This window comes from Clupea harengus, chromosome 1 (assembly GCF_900700415.2).
Source record: "Clupea harengus chromosome 1, Ch_v2.0.2, whole genome shotgun sequence".
NCBI lineage: Eukaryota > Metazoa > Chordata > Actinopteri > Clupeiformes > Clupeidae > Clupea > Clupea harengus.
Window position 1 is genome coordinate 27,042,587 of NC_045152.1, and position 17,661 is coordinate 27,060,247.

Sequence of the window (17,661 nt, forward strand, 5' to 3'; positions counted from 1 at the left end):
ACTTTCATGAAGTAATTAAAATAGTTACAGTACTTCTTTTTAACAAGGTAATTAGTAATTTGTGACTTAATTCATTTCAAAAGTAACCAACCAACCCTGCTCCTGATAAACACTATATGCTCTCATAACTAACTATATTGGTTTCTGTGTGATTTATGGCAGTAGACTGTTTAATTATGTTTTTATCTATCTCTTCAAAACAACTTGAGATATCAAAGACTTGCTTATTTGCCTTTAAGTTGAATAAATTAAGTTGTGCAGAAGGCTGACTTGCTGAAGAACTGATTAGGGAGGACATGGTCCACATCCCCCAGGGTTAAGATAATACTTTCACAATATGAGGTATGAGGAGGGTCAAATAGAACAAAGCATATTGGTTGGGTGAGGAAGAAAGGAACTTTGCATCTCATTTAAGTAGGTTTAAGTGGAAGGGGTACTAGAAGACAGAAGAAAGGGCTAATAGAAATGACGAGTTTCAGTGCCAACATATTCCCCATTAAATTGGAAATGTGGTGCCCGTGTATTTGAAAAAATAATAAATAGTGTAAAATAGATGATTTGACAGTGTGTTGTAGAAAAATGGTCAACATAGCAATTATGTAGTTTCTGGGTGATGAACATTCTCTGGGTGATGACTTCAGTCACATCACAATGTGTCAGTTCAGTATTCTGTTCTATGCATATGGTTCTACACTGCAGCTCTGGTTGCCAGGGTAGTTACGTCAGAACGCCTCCCTCACGCACTTCATCCTTCTCTGTTGCTGGTCGGGGTGTGTGGATGTGTGTATATGTGTGTGTGGATGTTAGGCGGCACGTTTCTAAATGCGCATGCGCTTTGGCCACCGGTCTGAAGGCGGAATGAGCTCATTAAGCTTGCGGGAAGCTATCTCTTTAAGAAGCACACTCCTGTTGCACCGGGAGGCTGGTGTTTTTCCACTCTCACTGATATCACACGGGCGCCCGTTATAAGGAATTGGAGTCCAGGAAATTAAAAAAAAAAAACGCGTGTGAATTATTGTGTTGCGAGTGCTCCGGTACCCAGTCATCGCACAACAAGCAACAAGAGAAGGACCGAACAGCACAATAAAGTAGTCGACAGGTAATGATACCTCACCTTATGTTCAATTACTTCATTAGAAAACTGAGATTTTAATGTGATTATGTTCAAGTGTGAATATGATGTTAATGAAACTGATAGTGTCTTGGTCAGTGTCACTAGATTGGCATTACCTAGTTGCAAAAGCGATTGATGTGTTCCTCAGGGGCAAGGTTAAATGATGTAGTAGAACCATGTACAATTTGTTTCCGTTGCTTGCAGACGATTTCAGCTCAGGTCTTTTTTTGGTCTGTGTGTTTTATCACAATATCTTAAACAACCTTCATATCATATTTTACGCACAACAGGATAATTGAAAACACTTGAAAACACTTACAAGTTCTAGGAAAGGAGCACTTCGTTTTAATGCATTTCACTCTCTTTCAACTGCCATCCTGGATAACCTTATGTGAAGAGCGCGGAATCACCAGGGATTGCTCGCTAATGTCAGAACAGCGCGTCTACAAGATTTCTTCGCGAGAAAAATTTATTTTCACCCAGATATACATATTTAGCAGATGCCGGTTATCTGAATTGATTTATTTGTTAAGTCTCGCCTTTGTTTCTCGACTTGAGCTGAAGCCAGATGTGTAACCTCTCATCGGGACATGCCGCCATAAAGAACGTATTTTACTGAAGGGTATTGTGTAGGGCATCATATGTGACAATCGTATAACAAGAAACGCCGTCTGGCGTTAACCGTCAAGAGATTAGCTGGAGGGCCATTTGATTGTGGAGCGTGAAGTCTGTTCTGAATAAAGACGCGATTGATTGAAGCGTATCTGGGTTGGTGGACATGGTGCTCTTCATTCCATGTTGATTCGATTTAGACATATGTGAAATTATAGAGCAGGTATTTTCTTAGACGTGAGGATGCATTATGCTTAAATGGAAAAAAAATTATATGTCTGCGCAAGGAGCGTGTTCGCATCCCAGTTGTCTATATGTCTTGTTCTTGGAGCACAGACTGAAGGGGATTTTGAGACGAGTGGAGAATGAGGCCATCGGGTGGGTGGGTCAGGTTCCACCGACATGATTAGCCTCCTATATGGGCGTGTTATATCAACCTTACTAGCCGTGGAGAACAGGTGTGCCATTTAAGAGCGTGATAGGTGATTCACTGACCAATTTTGATTAAGCGATTTAGAAAACTGATGACCTTGAGGTTGTAGCTGCATAAACACGTAGCATCGGTCTTGTTGTCGTCATCAAGGAGCCTAGGATGACCAAAAATGTGTCGCTATATAAACTGTTCATATTATCACTAAACACCTGGTTGGTTACCGACTGTTTAAACTGGTAGGCAAAGGTGACCCCTGAACGCCGAACGTGTGTAGATGTGTAGGCCATTTCGAATCTCCTTTTCATTTGTTGAAATACCTGGCTGGGCAAGTCGTCTTGTGAACACATCAGTTCCTTGCCAGCAGAATATTGGAAGGCTCAGTGGGCCAGCGGATCCCCCACAGGCACACAAATGCCCCATCTGACTGAGGCGGACGTGCTAGGCTCCCTGACTCATTTGACCAGTTACACGCTTACGAATCTTTATTCGTACAATCCACAAAGAGACAAGCCAAATTCAATGTTTACATTACACGTTTACGGCCAGGGCGACGCCACTGTCAGCAGATAATGATGTATGTTTACATTCTATCTATCTTTGAGAAATGTGAAGCAGGCAGTAGTTGGCCTCTGTGGGTCATATCATTGTGGTCCCGTCTTCAGATATGAAAGTGTCAGAAAGTGTGTTGTACTTGGTGGGCAGCTTTCCGTTGTTAATTAATGTAGATATGCTTACTGATGCTGATTGGTTGATATGCTTCAGATGTATCCACTGATTGGACAGGTTGAATACATTGTAATAGGAGGAGACTGGCAGCTCTGTAGCTAGGGTTTGAAGAGATTCATTTTTTTTTTCGCTTTGGGTTTTCAGTTCATCAGTTTTCATCATGACCATGCGTTTTGTGCCACGTTGTGGATGGGAAGTAACATTTTCTCCTTCCTTTAAACCACACTGGTGGTATTTATTCTCTGTCATTTGGTGAAAGTGTGGACTTGAATGTGAGGCAAACTGATAGCATTCCTGGGTTATGGTAGTTGGCATGCAGTTGGTATGAGCATCACAGTGAGGTGCCATCTGCCCAAATGTCTATGCACTGGCTCAGCGCTCAGACTCACAAATGCAGTTGAGCTTAATTTAACATGGTACCCCTGGCACCACCCTAACAAATGTGAGAACTAATGTGTGGAGGTTTGTGTGTGTGTGTGTGTGTGTGTGTGTGTGTGTGTGTGTGTGTGTTTAAACCAGTTCCTCAACCTTTTAGGGCATCATGAAAGTAGCCTTGAGGTTTCTGTATGTGTCAACACAGTATCCACAATATGGGGATGGGGGGGGGGGGGGGGGGGTCAGTGCTTGCTCCAGGCTCTGTAGTTGGGGGGAGGGGAGAATATAAATTATGTGGACCAGACACGTCAATACAAAGAGACGTCTTTATCTGCCCGTCGATCATGTGTCTTCTTGCCTAGGCAGCCAGTGTCTGGGGAAAGGGCGTTCAGAGGGGACACTGAGGGCCAGGGTGTATTTTCTACCATAATATACCCTGTAAATGTGATTCACTAAAACGTACCTGTGTGGATCACTATGCCTTTAAATAGGTTGAGAGCATTAGCATTGCTGTTTACTGTGTGTCATTCCATCTGTGTTGTGCCTTTGCGTTGCCCCACACAGTATCTGACCGTGCTCACCTCTGAGTTGTAGCTGACCGTCTGTGTAAACTAGAGTTGAATGTAGTTCATCACCGAGTTCAATTTAGTTCAGCCGCCAGTGTAAAGTTCAGTTTTATCTAGGCATCAGCATACAGTAACATTTTCAGGTTGACTTGAGGCCAGTGAGTCATTTCATCCTCAATGTATTTATAACCTTAGCACTTGTGAGGAACGAGGTGGCGTTCACTGTGTACTGTATTGTGTCTAATTAGTCAGTGAGAGTTGGGGCAGTGTCAGGAGGTGTGAGTGTGTGTAGGCACTTCTATTCTCAGGGCTACTAGTTTTTTATGCTTCGCAAGACAGGCAGACAGTCAGGAAAGATTTGCATCTTAAAGAGAGTCTTAAAGAGGATATGTAGGGACAGCAACACATTACTTTCTACATGCCAATCCCATACTGCTTCCATGTACATGCATGCATGTGCTCATATACACATATGAAAAAAAGAAAGTGGGGCTGACAAGGCGGTGAGTGACCTTGTTGGGAAGTTGACAATAATTGTAGATGATAGCCCATTTTATTGTGTGTTCAGTTTTGTGTGTAAGAGGAAGAGGTAAGACAATCTTCGTAAAGTCGGACTCATACACTCAAATACTGCCAGGTCAAGGACTTGACAGAGTGTGTGTCTCTCAGCGTGTGTGTGTGTGTGTGTGTGTGTGTGTGTGTGTGTGTGTGTGTGTGTGTGTGTGTGTGTGAGGGGTTGTTTGTGAGAGATTTTGTAATGAGCAGGAATGAGAGAAACAGGTTAGAGTTCAGTGTAGACCTCCACCCCTCACCCCATACAAAAACACTATTTGGTGCAAGGGCTTATGAGTGTGTGTCTCTCACTGAATAAAACATAGTCCACACACAAAGAGTTGGAAAGCTAATGAAGATCATTTCGTGTCGTTGGGTTGTTGTTGTTGTTGTTTGTCAGTCAGTGAATATATATATATATATATATATATACAGGCTGTATATGAGAGAGAAATAAACATTGACTTGACAGTGATAAAGAAACAAACAGCTAATCAAGGAAGACATGATTAATAGAGGAAGGACATAGAGAAAGATAAGCGGGTAAAGAAAGACAGACGGTGAGAGAGGCTAGAGGAGGTAGATGATCTCAGTTTTTACCTTTGTTTTCATGTATTCATCTTTAAGCATGACCGTGCACTGTAGCAACCCTGCCAGGATCAGATAGAAAGTTGCATTTTATCAGGAAACCATTGCTGGTGAAAAAATGCAATCTGAAGAAGAACCCAAAGGCTTTTTAGCCTTTTTAACCTTTTCTACTTATTTTCTTTTCTATTTATTTTTCTATTTTATTTCAAGTAAAAAATTTGATCTCAAACTGTTTGAATTTTCAAGCTACCATGTCAGAAAGCCTTGTATAATTCTGTATCTTACACACCACCATTTCTACCAGACTACGAAGAAAAACAATTAATCTTTTTTTAGCCTGAAGTTGTGTTTGATGAGTCAATGAAGAATGCTAGAACGCAAAGGATAGACAGTTTCTCTCTGATTATCATAGTCTCTCTCTCTCTGTCTCTCTCTCTGTCTTTTCTTTCACAGCATGGCCCAGAAAGAGAAGCTCCAGTATTTGAAGGACTTCCATAAGGACACGCTGAAGCCGTCTCCGGGCAAGAGTCCCGGCACGCGCCCAGAGGACGAGGCGGAGGGCAAGCCGTTGCAGCGAGAGAAATGGTCGAGCAAGATGGACTTTCTGCTGTCTGTGGCTGGGGGCTTTGTAGGTTTAGGGAACGTCTGGCGTTTCCCTTACCTCTGCTACAAGAATGGCGGAGGTGGGGAATATATCTCATATCTCCCTTTATGTGAAGTGTTCTCATTGCAGTACCTATGTACCTAAGTGATTAGTGAATCAAACTATACTTTTGTCATGTTGGTTCACCTAACCCTGACCCTAGAATTAGTATTAAGTAATCGTACCTGAGGACACACATTGTTTTGACATCGATTTCATTCTTAGTAAGCGCCAAACACTTGAGGAAATGTTCATTCTCATTTCTGTTTTTCCTCTCTTGTGTGTTTCAGGTGCATTTCTCATTCCCTACTTCATCTTTCTGTTCGGTGGAGGGCTGCCTGTGTTCTTCTTGGAGGTGGCTCTCGGTCAGTACACTTCCGAGGGAGGCATCACCTGCTGGGGGAAACTCTGTCCCATTTTCACTGGTGAGTCAAGGGGGGAAACGGTGTCGTTTTGGAGGTGAAATGGGGGGGGGAAGGAAGGGCAAAAAAAAAACCGAGCCGACGAAAGAGCAGGCAGCGTATGCTTCTCATTCACTGTTGAGCAGTGTGCTTGTTTTCAGTTGGTCATCTTTGTGAGTGTGATGGGGCTGTAATGGTGATGTTTGTGAGTTTAGTGAATGTGATGTTTGTTAGTGCTCCTCCACTCCTCTCTGGGAGTGGAGCTCCCGTTAGGTTTATTGTGGTGGCGGTTGCCAGGCAGCAGTGAGACAGGCTGTTCTCCTCAGATGTTCCTCCCTCTCCCTAGATTATTTGAGCTAAGCGTGCTTTATCGTGCATCTTTGTCATCACGTTAAATACACAGTACCTTACACGCCCTCTGAAAGGGGGGCTTAATGTTTTGGCTCTTCTCTTAGCCCACGTCCTTGTTCTGAAGCTATGTACGTAGACATTTTAGACATAACACACACTCAAACTCACTCCCTCTCTCTCTCTCTCTCTCTGTTAGTGCAAACTGATCTTACTCTCTATCTTACAACCCCTCAATGATCTTGAAAATGTTTTAGTTTTTTTAAACAAATGTTTTTAAAAGTCAAAGTCCCTCTTTCTGTCTACCTACCTTTGACTCTCTCTCACACACACTCACACACACACACACACACACACATTCTGACTCGTAACATATTCCGTATTGCCATGGCAACTGTGATGGAATATAGAGCTGAGATGCCTTGCGAAGAGCTGTGACCCAAAAGCTTGAGGAGAGGTTTTTATGCAGACAGTCCAAACAGCAGACTGCATTTGAGACTATAGTCCCATTTCGAGCTGAGTGAAGCTTTCTTTTGATGTTTGCTTGGGACTGAATGAGATGAGTTTACATCAGACACAACATGTGCCTGCGTGTTCTATACCCATTCTAAATTTGATGCATATTCTGCATATTTTTAGATATTTTATGATTATAAAACAAGCCTAGAGTGTGACACTAATCTGTGTTGAACCCCAAACCTCACAGTATTTGTATTAGTTTCTTAGAATGACCTGAAGATGCTGGGGGTATGAAATTCAAAATGCATACATGTATGTAGCCTTTCCTTAGACTGCTTTGTGGCTGTAGCTATTGTAATGGATCCTTTTTGGAAACCGTGCCAATGTGAGAGAATAATGTTTACAAACATTTTGCCACATCGAGACAAGGACAAATAATAATACAGCTAAGAGATTGAGCAGAGAGACAGCTACCATTTTGCCAGTAGAGAGTCAGCTGCCATTTTGCCAGTATGTTAAACTTCAGACTTCTCAAAAAACGCACACATGTGGAAGACATAGATGTGCTCTCTCTCTCTCTCTCTTTCACTCACACACACACACACACACACACACACACACACACACACAGTCAAAAGGACACATTCACATTGATGCCAATACCGAGAATATTAAAGGCACAGCACAGGTGGCAGATTATGGTATACTCACTTTTGTTTGTGTGTGTGTGTGTGTGTGTGTTATTTTCCAAGTATTTACCCCACCCCAGCACACCCTCATTGGATTGTGGGTGCCAGCTGTCCCTTTGTTTGTTCCAAAATTGACATTGTGTGTATGTGTGTGTGTGTGTGGTATATACGGGTGCATATCCGACTCTGACATTGATTATAAATAGTGCATCAGTTCAGAGGGCACAGAAGTGCGTTATTCAGGCTGTCTCGCTAAAGCCGTCTAAAAATAGCATAATCATCATATAAGGACCGGAACACAAGAGCTGGAGAGTGATGTCAGCCCTGACTTTAACCCTAAAACACAGCTTTGACTCCCATCTTCCCCTGTAGGATCACGCTATTAGCCAAATGAATGAGCAATTATAACGAGCAGTTCTTTTGAAATCAAAAAAATGGTTTTCTGTCTCTGTCACTCCCTCTGTTTCTCCCAGGCATCGGCTATGCTTCCGTAGTGATCGTGTCTCTGCTTAATATCTACTACATCGTGATCCTAGCCTGGGGGCTCTATTACCTGCTGCACTGTTTCCAGCCAGTGCTACCTTGGGCAGGATGCAGGTAAACAAAACTACACAACACACACAAACCAATACCACACACACACTCACTCACAAATGCACACAAGCTGTAAGTAGAGACAATGTAATCTGTGTTATACTAGCTGCACAACACACCGCTTATTAGGAGCTTATGTGACCACACTCTAGATAAGATCTTGCTGTAGCTGCGATAGACCACTGCGGTAACGGATAATGCATTGAGTACGCATATGACTCGGTGTAGTGTTGCAGTGTAGACACGGTGACCGGAAATTGTGACTTCTCCTAAAAATGTTCACACACACACACACACACACACACACATGACTGTACTGTCCCATGGTATACATATGCAAAAAGCACTCCCAGTCTGCCACCTGCTGATGTGGCGAGTCTTGTTCCACAGGCACAGCTGGAACACAAACAGCTGTGTGGAGGACACCGTCCGCAAGAACAAAAGCCTTTGGCTGATCTCTAACTTCACCAACAGCACCAGTGCTGCTCTCAACTTCACCTCACCTGTTACTGAGTTCTGGGAGTAAGTAACCACACACACACACACACACACACACACACACACACACACACACACAATTAAGTTCATGGTATTTCTAAGGCTAACTCCGGCTGACTTAGATCTCGTGACCATTTGAGTGAATATGTGCTCATGCTTGCTGAGTAACACTGCTTTCTCCGGCAGGCATAATGTCTTGTCTATCTCTTCCGGCATTGATGAAATGGGCTCCATCAAGTGGGAGTTGGCCTTGTGCCTGCTGGCTGTGTGGGTCATCTGCTTCTTCTGCATCTGGAAGGGGGTTAAGTCCACTGGCAAAGTAAGGATCTCCCAGCCCCTGTTGTCTTGTGTTAATCCATTAGCATAATTGTTATTTTGTTGTTATGCTTGTTACTAGTTTAACCCTCTGTTGTCGCTATGGATGGCTTATTAAGAGAAAAAGAAACCATGTGAATGTTGTTTATGCTCACTGTGCCCTTTCTCACTCACTCACGCTTTCGTTTTTCTAATTCTGTCTTTCTCTGTGGTGTCAGGTCGTGTACGTCACTGCTACATTCCCCTTTATCATGCTCCTGGTTCTTTTGGTCCGAGGGGTCACGTTGCCGGGAGCTTCCGAGGGCATCAAGTTCTACTTGTACCCTGACCTTGGGCGTCTGCAAGACCCAGAGGTCAGACATCCAGCTTAGACAATTGTATTCACCCATATAAAAAATCTTCTAACAAACTCAACCCAATTATGTCCATCTCTCTGGATATTCAGGTCTGGATTGATGCAGGAACTCAGATTTTCTTTTCTTATGCCATTTGTTTGGGTGCAATGACATCCCTGGGGAGCTACAACAAGTACAAATACAACTGCTACAGGTGAGGCATTTACCTCACTCCGCCTCTCTCGCCCTTTCTATTTCTCGCTCTCTGTCTCTCTCTCTATCTTGGTCTCCCTCTCTTTCTTTCTTTCTTTCTTTCTTTCTTTCTTTCTTTCTTTTTCTTTTTTTCTTTCTTTCTTTCTTCTGTCTTGCTCTCCCTTCCTCACCCCCTCCCTTCCTCACCCCCTCCCTTCCCAACGCCCCTTTCCCCACTGATGTAGCCCTGCATTGGTGTGTGTTGTGACTTAGGGACTGTCTGCTGCTGGGATGCCTCAACAGCGGAACAAGCTTTGTGTCTGGCTTTGCTATATTCTCCGTCCTGGGCTTCATGGCACAAGAGCAAGGGGTGGACATTAAAGATGTGGCAGAGTCAGGTATGAGGTCAAATTTGAACCAATGAAATGACATCAGTAATCACGGCAAAATGCCAACCACTACAAAAGCCAACAAAGGATGGACATATTTACAAACTGACTGATAGAAGGGGTGATGTGCATTAGTGTTTCTGCATGTGCTGACAGGGAATGAGAAGAGGTTGGCTGCATATTTTTGTGTGTAGTTGAATAATGTTTTTTGGGAATGAGGTTGTGTGTGTGTGTGTGTGTGTGTGTGTGTGTGTGTGTGTGTGTGTTTTTTTGGAGATGCATCATATGCCATTCCCCACATGTTTATTCAGACCAGTGGTATCTTCCTTAGTGCGGGTCTCTGTATTTGTCAATTCAGGTCAGTTGTGTTGAAAGATGTTGGTTCACATGTTTGCGCTAGTAATCTTTCAAGCCACAGCTGCCCACATCTGACTGGGGCAAAATGCTTCAATCAGACCAAATTGGTTGAAACCAGAGGCAAATGGGGCTGCTCCTGATTCAGGTTTTGCTCCTCTCTATCAGGGAGACCCTCCTCAACACTGTTGCCACTGGCCCCCTCTTGGCGCAGGGGATCAGTGCTTTTTGTGAACGGAAAATCGCCAAAGGAAAAGCTAATTCAAACTGAACTGACATGGGAGCATGCTATCCTGCTGTGTGTGTGTGTGTGTGTGTGTGTGTGTGTTTGTGCTGTGTTCAATCACTGCGTATTAAGATACAATATGAAATAATGTATGACGCAGCCAACTGACCTTTCTTTCCTCTTGTCCCATTCCCCTTCCCCACTTTCTCTGTGTCTCTGTTTCTCCCCTCTTTCTTCCCCTTCTGCAGGTCCAGGGCTTGCTTTCATTGCTTACCCTAAAGCAGTTACAATGATGCCAATGCCCACGTTCTGGGCCATCCTCTTCTTCATCATGTTGCTGCTGCTAGGATTGGACAGCCAGGTTAGTTGACACCACCATGTCATGCCACCACAGCTCTGCTGAGCTTTACACGCACAACTGTACCTCCTAGGAGTAGGAGTAGGAGTGTTTTAATAACAGATGCAGTACATCTAGAAGGTTCTAGTTGCCAGCTAGAACAAAGTAGAGTTTTGAAACCTGGAGGCTAGCAACAACTGAGATTATGGTGGTGTAGCTTTACAACAAGTCGTCATTGATTTAAGAATAGAGGTGATTATTTGGACACACATGACAGGAGCTTCACTAATAAAGATGACACCACTCAGTTACAGTCCTGGAATCCACTGTACATACTGAGAAAGGACATTTCATTTGGGGGAGCTTCAATCAGAAGCATGTGCCAGTGGATTGGAATGCTCTGTATTTAAGTGTTACAATGTAAGTATTTTCATTGACAGACTTCAAAGGATTCCTCAGAGCGAGGATGCTATGGCACAAGGGATGAGCATCCATAAATAGTGCAGGTCAACTTTACAGACTAGCGAGAATAGATCTCAACATAGCAACATCTCTAATTTAAACACTGTAGCTAGCTAAACAAGGTATGATAATAATGAAGGGTATTAAGCTGTGAGGAGTTGCTCAGCTATTGCTGATGTACGATACCCATATATAACCAAGTATAATTTCATTTTTGAGTTCACGACAGAATATCTCACGAGTTCTATCCATCTATCTATATCTCTTTATCTCTTCTGAATGAAATCGATTTTGAAACATCATCATGAAAACTGTTGTTCAACGAGCCTCTCCTGACTGTGACATTTACTCTCATATCTGTACAACCTCAAATCAGAAAAAGTTGGGACGGTATGTTAAATTAAAACTGAAAACAGTGATTTGTAAATTCTCTTTGACCTGTATTACATTGAAAACAGCTCATTATTTGATGTTTTACCTCCATGAATTTGATTGTTTTTTCAAATAAACACTTAATTCAATATCCACTCTTGCAACATATTTAAAAAAAAGTTGGGACAGTAAAACATTTATTACTTTGTAACGTTGCCATTCCTTTTCACAACACTTAAAAGACGTTTAGGGACTGAAGGCACCATGTGAGGAAGCGTTTCAGGTGTTACTTTGTCCCATTCTTCCTGCAAATAAGTCTTAAGGTGTCCAAGTTGACTTTGCCAAGGGCACTGACACAACCCTATATCATGACAGACCCTGGCTTTTGGACTTGTTGCTGGTAACAGTCTGGATGGTCCTTTTCTTCTTTGGTCCGGAGCACACGGCGTCCATTTCTTCCAAAAAAGACCTGAAATACTGATTCGTCTGACCACAATACACGTTTCCACTGTGTGATGGTCCATCTCAGATGCCTCCGAGCCCAGAGAAGTCGACGGCGCTTCTGGACACAGTTAACATAAGGCTTCCTTTTGGCACAGTAAAGTTTTTACTGGCATTTGTGGATGTAACTACATATTGAAGTGCTTGACAAAGGTTTGCCAAAGTAATCCTGAGCCTATGTGGTTATATCGCTTATAGATGAATGACGGTTCTTGATGCAGTGCCGTCTGAGGGATTGGAGATCACGGTTATTGAGCTTAGGCCTGCGCCCTTGCCCTTTACGCACTGAAATTCCTCCAGATTCCTTTAATCTTTTAATTTTGTCATGCACCGTGGAGGGTAAAATATCCAAAACCCTTCCTATCTTTCTTTGAGAAACCATGTTTTTAAACATTTCAATTATTTGTTGGCAAACTGGCGATCCTTGGCACATCTTTGCCCCTAAAGGACAAGGCCTTCCCTGGATACTTCTTTTGTACCAAATCATGATTACAATGACCTGTTGCCATCATTTGTTTCAAATCACATCATTATTTAATTATTCTACCTCATTACCACCCCTAAATTGCCCCGTCCCAACTTTTTTTGGAATGTGTTGCAGGCCTGAATGGCAGGAATGGATGTTTATTTACAAATCAAATGAAGTTGACCAGACAAAACATGAAATATCTTGTGTTCATACTGTCTGCCATGAAATACAAGTCAAGGTAAATTTATAAATCACTGCTTTCTTTTTTATTTGCATTTTCCATACCGTTCCAACTTTTTCTGATTTGGGGTTGTAAATTACTGTTAAGCCTTTGAGTGAGGATCACTAACGCAAGCATTGCATACATTGCAAAGTTATAAACATTCATAGCATAACATGAACATTTGCTGAGTACTTATAGGTTATATCTGTGCCTGATGCTGTCTGTTTGAATCTGTTTTAATACTTAAGGCTGTAGGTAGTCTAGTTTCATGTCTACGTGCGTGTGTGTGTGTGTGTGTGTGTGTGTGTGTGTGTGTGTGTGTGTGTGTGTGTGTGTGTGTGTGTGTGTGTGTGTTTGCGTGTGTGTACATATATGTGTGTGTTTGTGTATGGGAGAGAGATCAGTGATCCGATTTCCACTGTGTGAGGGTAATTTTATTCTATGCAAACTCAGCCCTGTTGTGAGCCAGCCACTCTTTCTGTCCCGAGGTCCTAATCCTCCTGCACCAAGAGCACACACATGCTGGTGGAAGCAGGGCTATTTTCAACTGCCTGCTGTGCGCATGTGTGTGTGTAAGGCCGTTTCATAGATTCCCATCATCCACATACACTACTCGCTTTGTTCAGTGTGAGGCTTATAAATCCATACTCAGCACTTTGCAACTGTGCTGTAATACTGTACAAACAAACCACTCTCTCTCTCTTTCACTCTCTCTCACACACACACACACACACACACACACACACACACACACACACACACACACACACACACACACACATACAGATAATGAAGAAAGAGGGGAAAGGTAGGGGATTCTGGTAGCTCCACTCTGAGTGATGTTGCCATGGAAACACAACTTCAGAATCATTTTCACACACACACTGACACAGACACATACAAATAGTTTCTGTCTACTGTTAGGTAGTTAGGTATGTGTGTGTGTGTGATAAAATGCTAATTTTAACATTGTGTGCAGGTCAATGTTTTATTTAGTACACACTGTACAAATACTCCTTCACTATTACATTCCCATATGAAAAGTATTCTGTTGTTGTTTGCACTGACATACACAGTTGCATATTATTTGTTTTCATGTTGTACATATAATCTGTATATGTCTATAATCTATATACGACCAGTGACTGAAGCCAACTTTCTCACAAGCGTGCTAATTCTGAAGTATTCATTTATTTCCTTTATAAAACACAGGCTCACATTCTGTATTCCCTCTCTTTCTCTCTCTCTCTCTCTTTGTGTGTGTGTGTCCTCAGTTTGTGGAAGTGGAAGGCCAGATCACTTCACTGGTGGATCTGTATCCCTCCCTCCTAAGGAAGGGCTATCGTCGAGAGATTTTCATCGCTGTGATTTGCTTCATTAGTTATCTGCTGGGTCTCACTATGGTCACCAATGTAAGACTTGCTCCACTACAACTTTTCTTGTCCTGTTGGAATTGGGGATACACTGCCATGTTTTGCGGCAATACTGCTTTCTCATTTCTGAGAAACTTTGGTATGCTACATAAAACACAGTTAATGGCTATTTGTCATTGCCAGAAGAGTATTTTATCCAACAGAGCAGTCAGTCAGTAACATAACTTCATGTTACAATTAATAAGGCCCCTGTCACAATGATTAAAATCTGTCACATTTTAGTGATGTTAGCACTTTTCATAAAGTAAATTTCATAAAGTTTGTCGTAAAGTGATGATTGTTATTTGTGTGTATGAGGGGTGGGGGGCAAACACATCTCTTTTGACCTCTGCTTTGTCTGCAGGGTGGCATGTACGTGTTTCAGCTATTTGACTACTATGCAGCCAGCGGTGTGTGCCTATTATGGGTTGCATTCTTTGAATGCATTGCTGTAGCCTGGGTTTATGGTGAGTAACAATCCATCAGTAGGACATACTATATGACCAGGCATCAACAGCAACCCTAATCACTGAAACAAATGTAACATATCATATTGTAGTCATGTCAGAGTTGCATTAAACAAGTATTATAGTGATAGCCTCTTAGCACTTTAGTTTTGAGGGCCTAATCACGACAGAGTAAAGGTTTAATTCTAATCCATGCACACAACTCATGAATAGCATTTGTCAGTGGCTGTGGGTATTCAATTTTTCAGAAATGCAGCACGAAGGCTTCTTTTTTTAATCGTGTGCTTTCAAAGGTGATATCTTGTAGTGTTGCGTCATATTTGCTGGCCTCATGTGATGTGTTTGATAGGCTAAAAATAGCTGTTTTTCATTTAGCTGTCACTGTTCTTCTTTATTTGCACTAAACCAGGCGCTGATAATTTCTACGATGCGATTGAGGACATGATTGGTTACAGACCAAACCCATGGATGAAATGGAGCTGGAGTGTGTTTACACCAGTTTTATGTGTGGTAAGTGTATGCGGTCATGGAGGTGTGTGTGTGTGTGTGTGTGTGTGTGTGTGTGTGTGTGTGTGTGTGTGTGTCCCATTTGTGAATGTCACAAGCACATATTAATATCGGCCCTCCTTGCTTCTGTCCTAGGGATGTTTTGCCTTTTCGCTGGTGAAATACAAGCCCCTGACGTACAATAAGGGGTATAAATATCCTGAATGGTCCGTCGGTGTGGGCTGGTGTCTTGCACTGAGCTCCATGGTGTGCATCCCGATGGTGGTGGTCATCAAGATCCTCCAGTCTGATGGATCTCTGATAGAGGTACAAATCAGGACACCTTGTAAATGATACAAGTGTACAGTATATATACACATATATAAACGTAATATACATTATATTACAGAGCAATACATTGTAGTGGGGAATGTGATGTTTACTGTCTGCAGACAACAATTAACAGCCTGTAAAGTTATTGGTGCTAGGTATATTCAAAGTGATCACATTGGCACTGATGGTGTGTGTGTGTGTGTGTGTGTGTGTGTGTGTGTGTGTGTGTGTGTGTGTGTGTGTGTGTGTGTGTGTGTGTGATGTACGTGTGTGTGTGCTCTCTTGTGCCTGGGCACGTGTCCTGCAGCGCATCAAGGCAGTGGCAGCTCCAGTGGCGGGTTGGGCGAGCTCTCGAACCAAAGAAAACGGCCTGAAGAACAGTGAGCTCCTGCACCCTCTGGATCCCAGCGGGAGCATGGCGCTCACCAAACCTACGCACACCATCGTCGAGACCACCATGTGAAATCGCCCGACACATTCACACACGCTCCCACCATCGTAGAGAGAAAAAAAAAGAAGATTACTTGAGCCCTCTCTATGAGAGAACCCCCCCGCCCCCTCCCTCTGCTGCTCCCCTCTTGTGTGTGTACCCACCCCCACGCCCCTTCTCTCCCTCCCCTTAACTGCTGAATTAGGATCAGGTGTAACTTCTGTGTGTGCACTAGGAATACTCTGACTAGATTTTTACTAAGGGTCATGTGTATTTATGATACACTCTTGCGTAATCTTGTGTACTCTGTACTCTCTAGTTTTTTTTTTGTTTCTCTCTGGCCTTTTTTTTTATTCTAAAAGATAGTGTTACCGTAGTGAGCTTTTGTTCTTGGATATCAGGCAGTATTTGCTTGAAAAGACTGTGCTGCTTTACCACCGTACTGTAGATGACTGGAAAGACTTAGAGAAGATGTGGAGAAACTGTTGGTCAGGAGAAGCAGCAAATGCCTAACTATATACAGTAACACGTTTCCAGATAGCTGTGGAAAAGATTAATGTCCTCGCATAGTTTTGTGGCAGTATATCCTTGTAACCTGAAGAGGCTGTTTCTGGTTTGTCGTCGTGATTTTTGAAACTGAATGTACAGTACCTCCACCTTAACAAGTGGAAGCGCAGTCCACACACTCATATACACACACACACACACACACACACTTCACACCTAATGGAGCTGGAGCGTCCTCCTGCACACACTTACTCTAGACTGAATGTATCATTTCAACATACAGTTGTTACATTGCCTCATTAGAAACCAATGCAGACACCCTTTCTCCCCTCTCTAAAATACACTAATCAACCATGTCACATTTTGTATGTATATGAATAATGTTTGTGGTGTGGTTATCCAGTTGAAATCTCCGAATCTGTGTTGAAACCCTACAGACCTTCTCTGATCCGCCTAATCCTAGTCTGAACCCCCAACAACACACACTGTTCCATTGTTCCGAATTGAATCAGGCTTACTGCCCTCTGAGTGCAAGTACATGCTTTTTGTAGTATTCAATTTGTTTTAAATCATATATGCCTTTTGTATAAGCCATTTTATACCTTACAAGATGTGAGCTATGCCAGTTATTACCTATTTTTTCGGAATACTTTCATAGATGATGTATTTAAATATCGGATAAAATACGATGAAATACCATGGGCAGTTTGTGATATTTGTAATGACTTTGGCTTTTAACTTCAGCCCAGTCACAAGGGCCACCCCACTGTACCGCAGGAGCAGGAAGACTGTGTAAATCCCATGATGCCCCTTGTGCACATTTTCCCAGCTGGCAAGGGCATACCAAACAGACATACTCCAACCGTATATAAACATTAACAAACCCGTTTTTATGTCAAAAGAAAAAAGTACATGTGAACCAAAGTAGATTTGTTACAGATTCAGCCCCTTCAAGATGCATATTGCATCTGTGTTATTCGAAATAAAGTTTTTTTGCGCTTATCTGAAGTGAGATTGTTTGTTTATTTCAAAGATTTTTTTTTGTCATGTATCTTTGTATTAAGTGTAATAAAACAATTTGTGTTGGTGAACCTTGATACCTTGAGATTAAGCTCAATTTAACTATGCAAATGCCTAACTCGGCCGTCAATAATAGATTATATACATACAGAAAAGCATATTTACATTTTCTTTCCCATAGTGTAAAAGACCTTTTAAAAAATCGATTGTATTCTTTTTTTTTACTCAAACTC

The 17,661-nt window shown here is 42.4% G+C and overlaps 1 protein-coding gene across 1 annotated transcript; it reads left to right on the forward strand.

The window, feature by feature from the left end:
* The first annotated feature begins 740 nt into the window (after positions 1-740).
* On the forward strand, positions 741-17,410 carry slc6a6a (solute carrier family 6 member 6a). Its single transcript, XM_012826484.3, has 15 exons — positions 741-1,099; positions 5,420-5,649; positions 5,900-6,034; positions 7,980-8,103; positions 8,491-8,622; positions 8,785-8,917; positions 9,132-9,266; positions 9,359-9,462; positions 9,714-9,838; positions 10,658-10,770; positions 14,048-14,185; positions 14,550-14,652; positions 15,062-15,162; positions 15,295-15,465; positions 15,779-17,410. The coding sequence occupies exons 2-15, from the start codon at positions 5,421-5,423 to the stop codon at positions 15,932-15,934; spliced, it is 1,899 nt and encodes a 632-aa protein (XP_012681938.1). The 5' UTR covers positions 741-1,099; position 5,420; the 3' UTR covers positions 15,935-17,410.
* Positions 17,411-17,661: the final 251 nt, after the last annotated feature.